Source organism: Trachypithecus francoisi, unplaced genomic scaffold (genome assembly GCF_009764315.1).
Source record: "Trachypithecus francoisi isolate TF-2019V2 unplaced genomic scaffold, Tfra_2.0 Lachesis_group1, whole genome shotgun sequence".
Taxonomy (NCBI): domain Eukaryota; kingdom Metazoa; phylum Chordata; class Mammalia; order Primates; family Cercopithecidae; genus Trachypithecus; species Trachypithecus francoisi.
The window spans coordinates 177,016,670-177,035,212 of record NW_022681454.1 but is presented as its reverse complement, the minus strand read 5'-3'; the positions used below and the strand labels follow the sequence as shown (position 1 = coordinate 177,035,212).

The following is an 18,543-nucleotide window of genomic DNA, read 5'->3' as shown; positions in this document are numbered from 1 at the left end:
TTGCTGCTTTCTAACTTCATTGTCAGATATTATCAGACATTTTTCTCAAGTAAAGAAAACAAGAAGAAAAATTAAGAAGAAACCTACCCTCTTAAACTTTGTTCATCATGAAACATGTGTATTTCTGTGCTTCCCACTGGACTGCAGAGAAAAGCTCAACTGCAGACTCACATTGTTTTCTGAACACATGGGCACATCTCTAGATGCCTGCATTTGAACACTTATGTAACTTTACTGGGATGTAATGGTTTTCTGAACACATGGGCACATCTCCAGATGCCTGCATTTGAACGCTTATGTAACTTTACTGGGACGTAATGGTTTTCTGATTATTATGCACAACAGTGTGTTAAACTCACAATCAGTTAAGTGTGAAGTCTTCTGCTGTAGCATTAAATATCGTATTGCTCTAAACAGTAACACCACATCTTCCCAAAAGCTCCAATACTGTGGTGGGGGAGAGTGAGGTGAATAAAGGTACTATATAGTATTCAGTGGTCTTGCTTAATTTTAATATGTAACAGTGAATTATGTGGGGATGTCTTTTTGATATCTGGCTTCATCGTTTATAGTTGTGTGACCGTAAAATATATTACCTCTCAAACAGCTCCTTATCTGAAAATAGGGGATAATCATCCATTTCATAATCAATCTTTCATCAGGTTGTCATGAGGATTAAATGAGATAATATACACGCAGCACTCACATAAAGCTTGACATTGGCACTGGGAGTGGTAAGCACACTCTATGAGTGATAGCTGTCACAAAAGTAAAGTGCTTCTGTGGTTAAAAGCTAGAAATAGAAAGCAGCTTTTATAGAAAATCGCAATTTATAAGCAGTTTTTAAAGGTCTGGAATAAGAGAATAAACAGAAACCACTATTTCAGAAAAAAATGAAAAAACATTAGCTGTGTCCCAAGATGTTGGGCAGGTCTGTAGTGATTTCTAGGGCTGGCAAAACAGCAACTACAAAATATATTCTCAGACCACCTGATCATAAGTGTTATTTGATAACGGGAATTATGAAGAATCCTACCAGGCATTCTTCCCTTCGGTGTCTGCTGACAGAGCAAAGATCTACTCTCAGTGTCTTCTGTTGTAAAGCTGTTTGGGAAATGGCGACTCTGAACACATCGTTGAATAAAATGGATTCTGTGGGCGGATGAACTTTTGTGCGAAACAGACAGCTGACATCAGTTGAGGAAGGAAGAACGGCAACCCTAAAATACCTGCAAAGAACAAGAATAAAACAGATTTCATAGGTACTTTAATTTTACCATTTGCACAGCTATCATTTGAAATTATCTGCAAAGAAAGAAAATGAGGGATCATGGAGTTCATGATCAATCTAAAGTGTTGCTGCTATCACGGGTCTGTGCTCAGCTGCATAGATGCTCTGTTCTTAACCCACCCAAGCTGACTACGCCCCTGAGCATGCAACGGCCCAGCCTCCACTCACCACGAGACTGCAGCAAAGGCACATGATAGGAAAGTGAAGAGGAAGAAAATCCACAGGGCAGACGAATTTAACGTCCCACCTGCCCCATGTACAGCCAATTCCAAAATAAGTTATTTCTGAGCCTGGGAAGGTAGGAACACACTAAGTAGATACTGGTGACTTTATCCCACAGAATCCTCATCCTGAGTATTAAACAAGAGATGCTGATGATCACTTCCCAGGAATGGAATACATTATCCTACTAGAGAAAAAGAAAGGCTAAGTAGCATATTGTTAAGAAAATTTAAAACAGATGAAATAACAGTTCAAAAATATCACTGTCTAGCATCTCCAAAGTCTGAGATACGACAAACTGTTTTAAAAGAGTCTCTTGCCTTGCAAAATTCAGAGGAAGAGTTACAGAAAAACATTAACTTCTAATACTACTTTAAAGTGACTTTTCTGAGCACACATTATATGAGGACCCACAATTCTTAGAAACAGCATGAGGTAACTTCCTTTAAATCCCAGAAAAAGAATACCGCTAAGTCTATCCCTCCACCACCATTTCCAGGCTTGTCTAATCTATATTCTAAAACATGTCTTTCTCCATTAGAAAAACTGTAATTCAAATGCAGAACTGAGGAATGTCATATTATTTTGTATTTCATATCAATACTAATTATGGAGATTCCACATTGAAGACCTAGTGGGCCTGAGGCCCACTGCTGTTGATTAAAGAGCCTTACTAAGACACAGCTCACTGTCCCTGGGAGGCTGAAGATTCAGCAGAAGAAAATCTTTTCTCTACTTTCATGGAAAAGTAATAAAGAAGAAGTGTATTAGAGTGGCAATGGAGGGAAGGGATCTTCTGTTTCTCCAGCCATCATACCAGTGAAACCTTCCGTACCAGTGGCCTAACCACTTAAGTGATTTAAAAATGTTTCCATATTTTATTTTATTTTATTTTTTTGAGACGGAGTCTTGCTCTGTTGCTCGGGCTGGAGTGCAGTGGCCGGATCTCAGCTCACTGCAAGCTCCGCCTCCCGGGTTCACGCCATTCTCCTGCCTCAGCCTCCCGAGTAGCTGGGACTACAGGCGCCCGCCACCTCGCCCGGCTAGTTTTCTGTATTTTTTAGTAGAGACGGGGTTTCACCGTGTTAGCCAGGATGGTCTCGATCTCCTGACCTCGTGATCCGCCCGTCTCGGCCTCCCAAAGTGCTGGGATTACAGGCTTGAGCCACCGCGCCCGGCCTAAAAATGTTTCCATATTTTAAAAGTGAGACTTTACACAGTTAAGAGCCAAATATACAAGGGAAAGAAGGCAAGGGTATGCTCCCTCTCATTCTGTTGTAGGGGTGGGTGTGGAGGGGGGGCGCATATCTCTACAACCTGGAGTCCAGCAAGCGACTCACAAAAATACCATGGCTGTTGTCAACCAGAGGAAGCATAAACTCTGTTTGTCACAATAATCAAAAAAATTAACTTTTGAAGTTGGGAAAAAAAAAAACAATTTTAAGACTATCTCATACTAGCTGTCATGTTTAGCAGTGTCATTTTTACGCCAAGGTTTTACATATGGGTTTAAGGAAAGATTGCTATACGTGTCAGGAAGGTTCGCACCAACTAAACACGTGCCTGCACACCAGCTGGGGAGCCGAAGAGCAACTGTCTGCTCATTGGCTGGGCTGAGTATCTCACTGGTCCTACACCACGCAGGTATCACCATGCCTGCAGAGGGAACTTGGTGACACCCTATGAGGTAAGTGAGAATGACCGTGATTGGTTTAGTTGAAGTAGAGCATATTGTAGGTGTACCCTTACAGTGAGTTTAAAGAAGGTGTGTGTTCTTGGGGTGTTCTGTAGTTTTCTCCTAAAGCTGTGCATTGTTTCTTACTGTTTATTGTTTCAGTCTCTGGTAGACTTGTCTTCTCCGTGATCTGCTTTACTAAAAGGCCATCAGTGGCATGCTCTAACATCACAAGTTATTTACTGGTAGGGAGAAGTCACAGATTATATCAAGCCAGTCTTCCTGGACACTGCTGACTGGTGTTTTTCATCTCAGGCCTGGGAAGCAGGCTCTCTGTGTTGATCTAGGCACTTCTACGTGATGCCTGCTCTCCTCACTGGTCTCACTAATGATGTGGACAGCCCATGCCTTGATTCAGGAAGTTCTCTAAGCTCACTCTCTTCTTGGAATCCTATCCTACCTCCAACTTTGATGCTTGTCAACACATTAAAATCTACTGTCTCACCTGGGCTCGGTGGCTCACGCCCGTAATCCCAGCACTTTGGGAGGCCAAGGTGGGAGAGCCCAAGGAGTTCAAGACTAGCCTGGGCAACCCAGTGAGACCCCATGTTTACAAAAAAAAAAAAAAGAAAGAAAGAAATCCACTATCTCTATTCTTCTGTTGTCGACTACATAATCTCTAGTTCTTTTTCTCTTAGATACAGTTTCTTCTTTCTGATGATTATTGGAATGTTAGGAGGTGAATTTACAAGTAACTCTGTAGGAAAAACATGAAGGACTCTTAAATTTATTCTATTAAAAGTCCTATCACTAAGGGATATACTCTATCATTAAGGAAAACATTCACCTGGCTGGGTATAGAGTCTTGGGGATCATCCCTCAACAGCTCTTTTTAAATTTCCAAAGCCTTACAATGCATATTCAAAATATTATTAAAATCCACCTCTTACAGGAAGTTTCAATGCAGAGTGGACATGTATATTCTGGATTCTATGTCTGAGGTGCTAAGTCGAAATCTGGATTCTTCCTGGTACTGTCCAGCCATGAGCCCTTCAGAGTTACTGAAACTCTGATGTCAGAAAATGTTAATGGTGGCGTCTAAGACTTCCAGACTTATCTGTCATAAGATTTTTAGGCTTATCTGTCAGGAAACAGTCTCTAAGCAATGGACTATGTAGAATTATATCATCAATTTGTTGGGATTCTTGGTTTGATGAAATGAAATAACTTTAAGAACTCACTGGTCACAGGGAAGTAAATGCTTGATGATAAAAACATACATGTAGCATGACAAAATGTTTGACTGGCAATGTTGTACTGATACATTAAATTTAATCACTACATTTTAATGTAAAAGATTAGAAAATTCCTTAAACAACAGTAGTAACAATTCCACAATAACAAAAGTTTTACTCCTATTTCAATCAAATTCCAAAACAGCATAAAATAGTATTTCTAGTTACAAAAAAGAGATTAAAAGTCTTGGCTTCTACTGTTAAAAAGAATCAGCTGAATAAGAATTAAAACTCAATATGTCTTCCTCACATTTTCCTTTTTAGCTTTGTCTGCCATTCATTTAGACATGATCAGCCCTGCTATGTCTTTTCCATATCTTCATTTTGATGAACTGCATGATTACAGTGTAACATTCTCTTACACGGAAATTTTTAAGTTCCTCAATTTGATCTTCGCCGATTTTACTTACACTTTTGAAGTATGAGGTATCAAGAAGGCATGAAGGTTTCGGAGCTGTGCTATAATCACCATGAAACTTGAACTTTTTGCATTGTATCTGTCAAAAGAGAGGCTAAATGAAGTCAGGAATCACCACAGGCCGTTTGCCGGGCACAGATGTCAGAACTGCTCCTTTCCCACACACGTTCCTTACCTGAGTCCTATCTGAACCTGGGCGGTCTCTACAATGGCTATGTCCTCTTCACTGTATGTGACATCTTCAATTTCACTAGGCCTATATGGACAGGGAGTAGATGAACAGTTAATTAATGGGGTTACTGATTGTTATGGTTACCATTTGCCACTTAGCGTTCTGAATGAAAATCCGAATGAACAGCACTCCTATGCCCTCCCAGTGGAACTGATCCCAGTGAAAGCTTACTGTTTTAGAGGCTCTTTTCAAGAAGAGTTCGCCTCTGGGCTTTAGGGCAAAGCCTGTCTGATGACTACTTTCCTTATTACTAGAAATATACCACACCCTCGAGACATTCCCGGCTTTCAGAAATACACATGAGAAGCTTCGTGTGCCAAACAGAGTCTGGTGAATTCTTCCAATATTCCCATTAAAATCAAGGTTTTTAAATTTTAAAGAGGGTCATCTGCCTCTGGGTACACCAATCTGTTTATCATTTCCATGGCTAAGTCATTTTTGATAGACTGAAATTTTCAGCCACACCACTTCTTTAATGGCTAAAGTCCTTACTAAGCCAAAGAGTGGACTAATGGTAGCAGTCCATTTACAGCATACAACCCACATCCACGGCGAAGGAGATTTGCTGGAGCTAAAAGCACCCCTGCTGAATCCTTACTGTTTCACAAAAGCTTCATAGACCCCACTGTCTCCAGCCACAGACTCATCAGATACAGCAGCCGACACACAAGTGGTTTTCTCCCCAAGCAAGTGGATCACTCTTCTTTTTGGTAATGATTTTTCCACATCTGTGGAGGGGAGGGTGAGAGCTCTGATCAGAATGTCTTATTTGGAAAAGTTAAGGATTAAATACATACACGGTTTGGTCATGAGCAATTCAAAATAAGATATCCTTCTGGGAGTCAAGGATGTGAATACTCAGATCTACAGATGTAAACAATTCAAGGCACTATGACTTATAAGATTCCTGGGACGCCAGTTATTTCAGTCATTACTTGGAAGAGAATATGGTTTTTCTTTGTCCTGAAATATTTTAAGGGAAGGGATGAATGACACAAATTCTCATCAGTCCTTAGTCTCTTTCTTTCAAGCACTCACTGCAGCTTTCATAGATTCAGGAATAGGAAATGATCTATGTCCCTCAAGGTGACATTTCTATCACAGAGAGCTTCCAGCTACTCAATGGATACGTTTCCACCTCCTTTGCTCTCCCCTTCTCTCCACATGCCATATTCTATATCTCCTGTGCTACTATTCCAACAGAAATTAAGAGAAAATGTCTTTGACTTACAGGAACTCCTCACCAGCCAATACCATGAAAAAACGTTCTGTGCTACTGAATCTTTAGCACCAATGGTCACTTAACTTTTATCTTGAACTCATATTCACACACTAGCATCCTGCAGTGAGCAAGGAGCATTCATTTAAGGCTGTGCTCTGTACTGTAATGAGCTGCAAGCCTGTGTGCTCTTTCATCCTCCAGTGAGCGAGAGTGAGTGCAGGGATCTGTATTGGTATGCATTTCGGCCCCCTTCTGAGTCGTGACTTTACATCTTGTTAAGATGTTTAAGTTTTAAGGCTTCAGATTACAGGATTGATTGCTGCATTTTCCCTTTTATTTCTGGCAGTGGGAATGCTTTTTCCTTGATGATGAAGTGCCTTCTCTCTGCCCACCCCCCTTTGTGAGGGGTGAAGGTGATGACATGATTTATTGATTACCCCCAGGAATAACCATAGCAGCCTGAAATTGACTTTGACAATGACAGGGACTGAACTGTGGAAGGCCTTCGTAGTTATCCCAACGTGGTTGGTGTCATGTAGCAGGGATTGGCCCTAGAGAGCAAAGTTTACATAAAAGGGACTTGACTTTACCTGCCTAAGCCTCTAGAGCACTGAGGGAGATGACAAACGTCCCTGATAGGGAGCCACCCCCCCACCACATGCAGGGCAGATGTCCCCTGAAAAAAAGTGCTGGTGACCTGAAGATAATTCATCCTTCTTTTTTTTTTTTGAGACAAAGTCTCACTCCTGTTGCCTAGGCTGGAGTGCAGTGGTGCAGTCTCAGCTTGTTGCAGCCTTGACATCCTCCTGCCTCAGCCTCCTGGGACTACAGGGTGTCCACCATCATGCCCAGCTAATTTATGAGAATTAGTCGTTATGGTTAAATGCATGCTGTCACTTGTTTTTGGACATGCAACTGAATATTATCTGCAATCAAAGCTCTTAGATGTATTTTCTCTTAGGGTAACTTTTTAACAGCGGTTTTCTAATATATGCATTTAAAAAGTTAAAAACTGTTCCACAAATGATTCAGAGATAACTGTCTCCAGCCACAAACTTTTCAGACACAGCAAGACCCAAGTGTCAGGAGCAAGGCATGGGCCAACCAGAGACACTTGCAAGACAGGACTCCCAGACCTCAGGATTACTGGGTGGGTGACAGACTTTAGGCAACTTTTTCCCTCATCACTCTCTCCCCTCTTCTCCAGCATCCAGCCTCACTTACTGCCCCTCCAAACTGATTGAACACTAGAAGCGGTCACTAGATACCACTCCAAATACAGGAAGAGTAAAACTAGCTTGAAGGGTCAAGAGATGTAAGTTCAAAGCACAGGAAGGAACGTTGGCACAGAGAACATTCCACTTTCTTCTCTTTCTTCTTCTCATAGCTTTCCATAGTTTATGGTAAGAATTGTGTTTAGCCAGAGTTTATTACTTATCATCATCACTGTCACAGAGTACTAATAATTATCATGAACTGTGTGCTGATTGCCAGACACGGTTAGGTGCTTCACATGTATCACTGCATTAATCCTTCAGCCTGACACAAGGATTACTGCAGCAACCCCATTTTGCAGATAAGGAACCATAATCCTGAGAGACTGGGTAGTGTGCTTACCCAAATATGTTGGTGACTAAAGTGTGAGTGGAGGCTTGGCTGGTTCCAGGAGTGGTATGCACCCCCTAACACACACACACACACACACACACACACCACACACACACACAACGTACTCCTTCCCAGAAGCAGTGGTGAAGGCCCCACACAGCTTTCTGTTTCTTTGGGGCCATTATGTACGCACCATTCCCCTAGTTATTTTCTTTGTGGTTATTTCCACAACCTGTTACTTGTAGCTTTGACATCTGCCCAGGAGGGGGCGCACAAACCACACAAATGTCTCATGGGCCCTCCTCTCTGCCCCAGGCCACTGGCAGGGCACAGCACTTGGATCTTCAGTATTTGAAACCACAGAAACAAGGTGGATTTGTCAATGTCTTTAAACATCTGAATTGGCCAATCGATTACTTAGAGTTCTTAGGACCATACATACAAATAAAAATGCTTCTAGGAACAGGAAAAGAGCACTTCTAAAGAGCCCCGCCCTCTTTTGTGTGGTCAGTAAAACATGTAGCTATGAACAGGACTCCTGCAGACTAGCACGGGGGCTTTTATTTCACCTTCTGTCTCAAGCTAGCTCTGGAACAGACCATCCTCCTCAGACCAACAGTGATCATCTGCCAACAAGAGTACCATCGTGTGCTTTTTACAATCACATCTAACATATTCAAAGTTCCTGCCTTGCAAAGGAAAACAAACAAACAAAACAGTGTATTTTTCCTGTTTCTGTCTTTTTGAATATAGATGCAGGCCTAAGAACTCCAGTCTCTAGTCATCGCTTCCCGGGGCCGCAACAGTTAACCTGGCCGGAAGGTGGCAGGGTAATACCATACACTGCAACCTGCTGCTCCAAATTAACTTTTGCCAGAAAAGGAGAGTCTAGCTTCAAACAAAAACTGTATTTATATAGAATTCCCTGAACAATCTAAACACTGAACCTTGGTACTAATTAGCTAGTATGTTAATTGCCTTGGTTTTAATCTGTTTTAGGCCAACTTTTGAAAGAAAATCCTCTTTGCCTTGTTATTTCAGAACCAGAATCTATTTGGAAATATGAAATGGGTTCACAAAACACGCTCCTCGTCAGCTACCACACACAGAGTGTCTCTGGACAACTGAACAGGTACTAAATGATTAAGTCTATTAAATAGGGAAGGTGATTTTTATTTTGATATTGAAAAATATCTAGGTATATAAGTAAAAACTCCTTCTTAAATGAAGCCAAAACGATTACTCAAAAGAAAGAGAAGGGGAATCATACCCTTTTGTTTATATGGAAAAATAACCCTCCAATCATCCTCCTTAAAATCACTAAGAGGGAATATAAGAAAGCAAAGGGCTGCACTTACCTGCAGTTCCTTCATATAATGGCTCACCAGCACATTCATTAAGGTCTTTATCCTCTGAAAGAGACTGGGAGGCTCCTCCTGAATCAGAATCCAGCAAAATCTGATTTTCAACGAGGCTGATATCTGCAAAATGGCTACTCAATTCACAGTCTTCAAAGTCAGCAGAGAACTGATGGAGAGAGGCATCATGAGAAGACAAGGGAAACGTGCCTTCCAAAACCAAGGGAGAGCCTGGAGGAGACAAGGAAGAAAGGGAGGACCTCGAGGACAGGGAGGCCACAGACTTGGGGGCCTCAGCCAGCGGAGGAGTGTGGCCTGTTGCTGCAGCTGCCACCCCACAGAGTCCACTCTGGCCAGGCTGGCTGGGGGACTTGACCACCTCATTTTCATGGATGGTGGTAATGGGTCCGGAAGGAATGTAACCGCTTTTCTCTTGCAGAAGGAAGTCCAGTTTATACTGATAATCCACATCTATCTGATCACTTTGACTGCTGTAATAGAGTTCAGTGGAACTGAGGGAGTTGAGTGACCCTCTGCTGGAGGTGTTCAGAGAGCCCCGACTTGATGCCAGGGAACCCAGGCTGCTCCCAGATGACATGGATAGGGTGCTGGCAGAGAGGCTGAAAGATGAAAAGCACACACCATAAAATCTGTTACAAAATGGAAAACCTAATCACAATTCCTACTGGCTCCTTCAGATCTGCAGAGGGAAGAAACCTGCGAAAGAATGGAATCAATGGCCAGGGACAGAGGAATTCCCTATCACAGCCACGTGTCAGTTAACAACCAGGTCGAGTTCTGAGAAATGCATGTTAGGTGATTTCATCACTGTGCAAACATCACAGAGTGTACTTACACAAACCTAGACGGTACAGCCCTCTGCACACCCAAGCTATAGGGTGTAGCCTATTGCTCCCAGGCTGTGTGTGCAAACATCACAGAGTGTACTTACACAAACCTAGACGGTACAGCCCTCTGCACACCCAAGCTATAGGGTGTAGCCTATTGCTCCAGGCTGTGTGTGCAAACATCACAGAGTGTACTTACACAAACCTAGACGGTACAGCCCTCTGCACACCCAAGCTATAGGGTGTAGCCTATTGCTCCCAGGCTGTGTGTGCAAACATCACAGAGTGTACTTACACAAACCTAGACGGTACAGCCCTCTGCACACCCAAGCTATAGGGTGTAGCCTATTGCTCCCAGGCTGTGTGTGCAAACATCACAGAGTGTACTTACACAAACCTAGATGGTACAGCCCTCTGCACACCCAAGCTATAGGGTGTAGCCTATTGCTCTCAGGCTACGAACATGCACAGTAGTTGCTGTTCTGAATACTGTAGACAATTATAACACAATGGTAGTATTTGTGTATCTAAACATAGCTAAACTAGAAAAAGCACAGTAAACACACAGTATTAGAATCTTATGGGACCACCATCATATATGCAGTCTGCCCTTGACAAGAAGTCATCATGTGGCACGTAACTGTATACCATGTCTATGCTTCTTCACTAACCTTTTCAGCCTTGCTCTCCAAACACTCTTTAAGTAGCACGTAGTAGTATTATTAAACATTATCCTCCTTTTGCAAAAATAAAAGGAATCAAATACCTGCTGATAAGTTTATTTGCACAGACATCTAGAAGCCACTTTGTGATTAAAAAATATTGAAAGGAAAAAAAAGAGAAACAGGGCAAAAACGTTAATGTAGTTTTTTATTTTTTTTAAAAAAATCTTTTCATTTTTAGAGAAAACAAGGCAAGCTAATAAAAAGAAATCACACAGAAGACCCTTGGGTTCGCTCACCTTTCCTCTTTGTGTGTGAATGTGAGGAGTGAATATTTTCCTCATCAATACAAGGAAATCTATGGCTATTTTAAGGCAAAACTCCCCCATTTTCCCTTTTTAAAAAATGGGGCAATGGGAAAAATGCATTATTTTCCTAAGTGTATTAACAGCTAAAACGTATTTTCTTTCTATAACATATTTTAAATGTATTTCAAATATGACACTGGGTTCATGAAAAAGAAAATGTGACTTTAAATCTGATCACTCAAATATGAACTGTACTAGTAAAATGATTTTATTTACTTTTAAGTAGTTAGAAACAAAGTGAAAAGTAATCAAAGATGAACAAGAACATGCCTGAATGTATTCAGAGAAAAGGTTTCCCCTCAGAAATCTGCTAAGCTCACCTTTTAAGTTGTGAATGCAAATAAGTAGTTAACTTAGTAGTTTCTTCAAGTTTCTGTAGCAGCTCTTTTCTTCTCTCTTCCAATCTCAATCTAGGAAGAAAAAAATTATTTTCGAATGATTATAATAAAATACAAAAACTGAAAGAAAGAAAGAAAGATTCTTATCGTATAAGCATTACAGATCACAAGGGGAAAATGTGAATGGGCTCCACAGACAGAAAACAGGACACCCAGCAAGGAGTGTCGGAGGCAGAGCTGCACGCAGCCAAGCTGAAGGATGGGGAGGGAGCGTCATGCCCAATCGCCAATGTCACTGAGAATTTAAAATTGCTGGTAGTCTAGAATCTTTTTAAATGGGTAAATAATATGGTCCTTTGAGTTGGGGAAGAAGAGTGAGGAGGAAACAACCATGAAAACAAAAAAACTAAACAAAGACTAAGAATCCTGACACGGATCTGTGACTTGGGAACCCTTTCCTAAAACATTTCACAGCAATAGTAAAGGTCACCCTAAATACCGAATTTAGTAACGCTTGTTCCAACATAATATTTGGTGATAACATTCCCAACCCTAATTTGATAAGAATTTCAGCAATTAACAAACAATTTTAGTCCATATTACCACTGTGGGCTAACTTGGGCTCAACTGTTTAAGGAAGAGGATGAGCTAAAAGTGATTTCCCTTCCAACCCATAGCACATCTCATTATCTGTGTCAGATTATCATAAAATTTCACCCACACGCAACTGCAAAAGTTTTTTTTTTTTAATTAGAATACAGCATTATAGAACTGTATACCCGAATAGTAAGTCATTTTAAAATATACTAAGTACCCAGGGATTTATGCAACTAAGAGTCTGTGTAAGGATAGCCTATGTCATATGAAGGTCTTTAGACATCATTGAAATACACTAGTTCAGAGTAGTGAGCAGCAGAATGGAATTGAGGAAAAGGGCATCTGGGTTTCTAATCTTGATTTGCAGCTTACTAGCTGCATATCCTTGGGTAAGTCACTGAATCAAGGGTCTTCCTTTTCTAATCTGTAAAACGGTGACTATAATTCCCCTGTGTCTCCCTGGTAAGCCTGTTAAAGGGATGTATGGGAAAGTACTCGACAGAGAAGAAAAACAAATCTGACTTGTTTAAAGCCTCCTCATGCCCTGCAAAGTGGTGATATAAAAATTAGCCACTTTTCTTTGGAGAAAAATAAAATTTCCTTAATTTCGAATCTCTTTGAAATGTGATGTATGTTTCCGGCAGTAAGGAAACATGCCTGTATTTTGTTTATAGCTATCTATCCCTTTGATGTGTCAACAACGCTATTCCATTGTATGTTACACTAAAAAAGTAATTCTTGCCATTTTCTTTAATACTTCAAAAGCGTAATAAATTCTTAATTCATGGCTTTCAAAGGTGTATTTTTAAAAGCAGCAGTCATTTTAAAAATCTTTCAAATACAGATAAAAACTCAACAAGGAAAAAAGTAATATGAAGTAGACTAACTGAATTAAAAGGTGCACAAAGGTCTGAAGAAAGCCCCACACTCTACTAAAATCCATGTCTTCTGAAACAAGAGGAACACTTTGGAAGTAAGTTTTAAAACTCAATATTGCTTTTATTAAAATGAAGCCTTTTCCTAGTGCTTTCAGGGGGTACTAGGATGACGTCAGAATGTGACCCTGAGCCATACTTTCAGTGCTGCCCCTCCCCCATCACTAGGGAGCGTCCTCAGCCTTCTCCAGGTGATGCTCAGCAGCTGCTCTTTCAGCCCTTTAATGTCTGCTTTGAACTACAGGTGCCTGTCTTTGTGTTCTTGTTCATATTTCCCACTTGGCTCCTACAATCCCAGAAGGCAGACATCAGCCCTTTCTCCCTGCAGTGCAGGGTGCACTGGCCAGTCCCTCCGTTCTTGCTGGTGCTGAGATGAAACCTTCCCCGGGAGAAGCATGAGGAAGGCACTGGGGAGAGGCACAGAAACCCTCCTAGTGGGCCGCAGTTTGTCTCTGATGTTATCATCAAAGCCTCTCCTAGTGACAGCCCAAAGTCTTCCTCAGAATCCAGGTGTATTTCATGTGAAACGCCCTCCCCAACTTCCTCATAACCAGGGGTTAGAAGAAATTGCAGACATCAGCCCTCTCAAAAGGGTGCACACCTGCCTCTCTGAGTTCTTCTCCAACTCCTGCCTGTTGGTCTGCTGGATGAGAAAGGGTTTCCTCTACTTGGCCCTTAAAAGATTCCTCCCCCTGGCCCAGCTGTTCCACATCCCCTTTCAAGCTGCCCTTTGTGAAGTATGGGCCTTCACACCTGCCTGTCTATACCCTGAGTGAAGCACAGCCTGGTTTCTCCTGAACTCAGAATTCTGCACCTAGGGAAAATTTCATGTCATCTATAGAAGTAGGAAGTACCTTTTCCATTCAAAACTAAATGACACTCATGTCCCCACCTACTAGCTTTAAAAATTTTTTCAGAAGCAGTGGCAAAATCATTCAAATAATTAAGAAACCATTAAAACGTTTTGGCAATTACAAGGCAAATCCCCAACATTTGTGAGCAAACAAGGAGCAATGTTAAGATCTTACCAGCTATAGAAAAGCACAGAGTTTAAGGAATTTCAATAACTGTGCAGAAAGCATATGAAAGATGCATAGAAACACCTTCCCCGCATGGTTTTTTTCATTTGCGAGCAGTTTCTCTTTCGGCCTAGCGATCCTCCACCATGAGCACCTCTTTCCCACCACCAGGTGGCGAGCACGGTCGCTGCCATCAGGCCCAGTGGGCGACACTGCAGCCCTGCAGGGGCAGGAACAGAGCCGGTCCGGGGGCTGTAGGATAACACTCAGAGACTGAAAATTCACGTGCATCTAGCTCCTTCAGAGACCAACGTTCAGCAATGACTCAGAATCTTGCCAGAGGTCACCCCTGAAACAATGGGGAACTCCAAATATAAGTGGCAAACAGGAAAATGTTGGGGGATACGGCAGGTAGCTTTCTTTGACAGTCATGTAGGTGCCAAGAAGAAAAGGAAGGATCTGGGGTTGGTGGCACACAATCTGTTCTATGATGAAACTGAGTTTCACCCAGCAAATCCTACTTCCTAAAAGAAGCTCCGGCCAACCCTGCTTTGACACGAGGAGACACTGCTGGCAAGGGCATTCTCCTCCCTCTTAAACTCCCGGAGTCAGTGCCACAGCAGCAGTGAGCAGAGCAGAAGCCCACACACACAGTAGGAAGACATGAAAGGGTGAAGCTGTAAGAAAAAATGCCAGAGCATGGCAGAATAGAAAGCAAAACCGTGAACAGCAACAACAAAACCCAAAGCCAGATGAGGTTGTATCTATTGGGGAAAGAAAGGATTCAGTGTTCCCAACGGCGGGAGGTTCTGCTCTTTCGGACACGTGAAATACTAAGTCACTTTGAGCATCCCAGGATAGGAGTTAGAAAGCTTTAAGTTGATCAAGCGAGAACGTCTGAGTCCTGCAACCTTCGATGGCAAAGTAAGTATGAGGATTTGCCTTTGGACATAGACACTGATAAGGAAACTAGTATCCACTTATTTGCAATACTAAATGGCCTGGCTCTTCCAGGTAACTCAGAAAGTCAACATACTGCATATATAAATTCCATGTTTCCCTTCCTGCCAACATCCAATCATGGGAGACAGGGCCAAGCCACTTACTCCCCAGATGACACAAACCCAGTGTCTCACTAAATAGATCTCACTAAATAGACAATTTTTTATATAAGTATCTTATAGCTCCTCTTCCTAATGAGTTCAAGCCTACTATCTCTGGTGAGGTTTGGGCTTTTCGTTAAAAAAAAAAAAAAAAAAAGGAAAAAGCCTACTATTTCTGCTGGAATTTTGAGTTACTATGTGTGTGCAAATGGTACTTAGGAAAAAGTCAAAGTTTAGCTTCTTAGGAACAAAGTGTTATTTTTTAATACTATATCATTAGTCATTTTTTGGAAGCTCTACTCCTAATAAAAAAGGCAAGCAAGACGCCACTTCAATAAAAGCTGATTGAGACAAACAAATATGTTTTCTTTCTCTGCCAGAACAAATCTGTTTGTAAGTCCTTCTTAGATTCACCTACTACAAAGTAGAACAGCTGAGATAGACGTGGCACATTAGACACGTATGATTATATAAAATTTTATTAAGTGCTATGTAGTAGTATGAAACATCATTGCTTTTATAAACGGGCCACAAAAAAAGGCTACCCGTTTCATCATAGCTACCAATAATCAGTAGCTAGAAACTTTAGGTATACAAATTTAGACATATCAGGGTAAGTCAGAAAAACAACAACAACAACAAACCAATTTAATTCTCCTTGCCTTCTTACTTCTTTTGTTCCTTTTGGTCTTTGTCAGATGGGCCTTGCTTTGCCGGCCTGGCTGATACTTCCCTCAGGCTGACCCTTCGGTCAGCAAAATTAGACAGAAAAGCCAGAACAGGAAGGGAAGAAAAGAAGGGGAAATGGAGGCAAAGATGAGAATTATTAAGAGGGTAGAAGATTATAGTTCAGAGGCTTTTCCTTTTGATAGGTTTTCATGTTCCCTACAGCTACGACACTGAGGCTGCATGTTACCTTGATCAACATTTTAACCCACAGAAGTCAACGCCACTAAAATGGTTAACCTTGGGATGGGAGAGTCCCCATGCTAACACCTAACTGGGAATGTCAGAGACTTTCTCCTCTCTCCCTCCCCATGCTTTTCAAATGTTTTGATACTATGTAGACATGCAACCCTAAACATTTATTGAGGACAAGGAATTAGAAGGCAGGAAGCCAGTAATTTTTTTTTAAACAATTGGATCGACTGGGTGTTTTAAACTTACTTCCAGGTCACCTGAAATTATATCAATGTCAATTTTGTTCCCATTACTCTGAAACAGGCACTGCTCTTTACTGGCTGGCCTAAAGGATGTATATGCAGCGGTTCTCAAGGGCTCTCTGGTCTGTCCTACAACAGGCATCCAACCCTTTCTGCCATCAAGGCCTGGACACAGGCTCCTAGGCAGATGCGTTCATGTCAAACTGACACACAGAGGTCCCCTCACTTAACATTCCAGCTCATCTGTTTACAGAACTGCATTTTTTAAGATGAAATAATCAACTCACACCTTCCCACAGAAAGATGGGAAAATTGCCTAGAGTATTTTCCTTTACAGTTTCACCTGCTTCACAGGAGGGCTGCAACTGACAAACAAAATGCAAGTGAGTACGTTGTGACCTGTTAGGATATCACAGGGATATGTGTCTTTTCCTTGTGAAATGAATAGCAATAAACTTTTGCATTCTTGTGAGTAATAAAACCCAGAATAGGATGCTTCAGTTGCTCTAACAGTCTAGATTATTTTTCTTATCAGAGTGCAATAGTTCATAGCTATTGTTATCAGACTTCATCAATGATGTACACTCCTGGTTTTATGTCAGCATTCCTTAGTTATTCAACATCTGTCACAGGTTTTGCACGTTCCTAACAAACACAGAACTTATCCTGTGGGGCATTAGGATGGCGCGCTTTATTGCTCTACAGAAAGTCCATTTGTGCTGTTTCTCAGTCCACTAAGAACAGATGCAATTGAGATTTCCAAACCCAGGGGAAATAGTATCCAGTTAAGACACTCCCACAAGAGTTAAGCTGCCCTATTTCCAGAAGGAAAACGAACCTCTCGGCGAGAGCTCTGCTTGGTGCTCCCCTCACGGACAGCAACTCTTCCTCCAGCCGCTGCCTTTCGGCTTCTAGGTGTTCCAATTCATCTTGGGTACGTTTCTGTGGGGTGACGAACTGAAGCTCTTTCAAAAGTTCTTCTTTTTCATTAATCAGCATCAGTTTTTCCTTCTCAATATCCAGTGCCCCAGGCCAGGCCTCACTGTCCAATTTTGACAGTTCAATTTTTAAGTTGGCCATACTGGAAAAAAAAAGATAAGAGGTATGCACACACTTAAAACTCCCGAGAAAGGTAAACACAGCCTAAGCCAAATTTGGGTTTGACACGCTGTCCAGATTTTCCTAACTTGATCTTACCAGAAAGGGGTGTGGTCTACTGGTGAGAGGCCAGAGTGGGAGCAGCAGCCTTGCATGCCAGTCTCTGGGCCTAACTCCACACTCAGCTGTCACCCACTTCTTTCCCCCATCTTTAAAATGTGAGTGAGCACACCCCGTTGTCTGACAAAAGGGTGAAGGCCAAGTACACCGAGGCTTCAAAAGGTGAGTGCTCTGGGGGCCACAAGAGAGGCCAGCCCTGACATGTGACTGCCTGCGTAGGTGACAGGAAAGAAGACTGGGGTGGGGGAGTTCCCTTTAAAAAAACTGAGGTGAATGATATCTGAGATGCCATCACTATACATTTTATTCCAAAGTGTTTAGATGCTGTCCGCTAGTAAAATGGGAACCCCAGGCCAGGCTGGACAGAGACTAAGGCATTAGTAAGTCAGGGAAGGAGAGGGCATCAAAGAGAGCAGTGGTGTGGCCAACTGGTATGAAAGCAGTTGGGCCGGTGCAGTGGCTCATGCCCATAATCCAACAAGCAGGAGGATCATGGGAGGCCAGGAGTTCAAGACCAGCCTTGGCAACATAGCAAGAGCCTGTCTCTACCAAAAATGTTTTTTAAATTTTAAAAATTAGCCAGGTGTGGTGATGTGTGTGCCTGTGGTCCCAGCTCCTCGGGAGGTTAAGGTGAGATCACTTGAGCCCAGGAGTTTGAGGCTGCAGTGAGCCATAACTGTGCCACTGCACTCCTGCCTGGGTGACAGAGCAGGACTCTGGGAGTCAGGGGTTGATCCATCAAGGCTCCCCCATCACCAAAAAGAAGGGGCAGGGCTTGGCCTTCTCCCGTTCACATTCTCCTTAAGTTGCACGTGAGTCTCCTCCCCATCAGTGCCCCGGCTGGTGTACAAGCCATTTACTGAGCAGTCACTGCACTGACACTTTATACATTATTGTGCTAGCCCTGTGGTTCCTCTGTACACAGCTATTTGCAGGCAGCATACGGTGGACCTTCACTAGTACAGGCAGCT

At 42.2% G+C, this 18,543-nt stretch overlaps 1 protein-coding gene across 4 annotated transcripts in view; it reads right to left on the bottom strand.

The window, feature by feature from the left end:
* WWC2 (WW and C2 domain containing 2) overlaps positions 1-18,543 on the bottom strand; it is a 211,419-nt gene that overhangs the window by 48,090 nt on the left and 144,786 nt on the right. For all 4 annotated transcript variants that reach the window (XM_033215759.1, XM_033215760.1, XM_033215762.1 and 1 more), the window contains 7 exons: positions 17,193-17,435; positions 11,520-11,609; positions 9,322-9,941; positions 5,732-5,861; positions 5,077-5,157; positions 4,894-4,980; positions 1,037-1,229 (listed from right to left, as the gene is read on the bottom strand). In XM_033215759.1, coding sequence (XP_033071650.1) covers positions 1,037-1,229; positions 4,894-4,980; positions 5,077-5,157; positions 5,732-5,861; positions 9,322-9,941; positions 11,520-11,609; positions 17,193-17,435 — 1,444 coding nt within the window. The remainder of the gene's footprint in view (positions 1-1,036; positions 1,230-4,893; positions 4,981-5,076; positions 5,158-5,731; positions 5,862-9,321; positions 9,942-11,519; positions 11,610-17,192; positions 17,436-18,543) is intronic.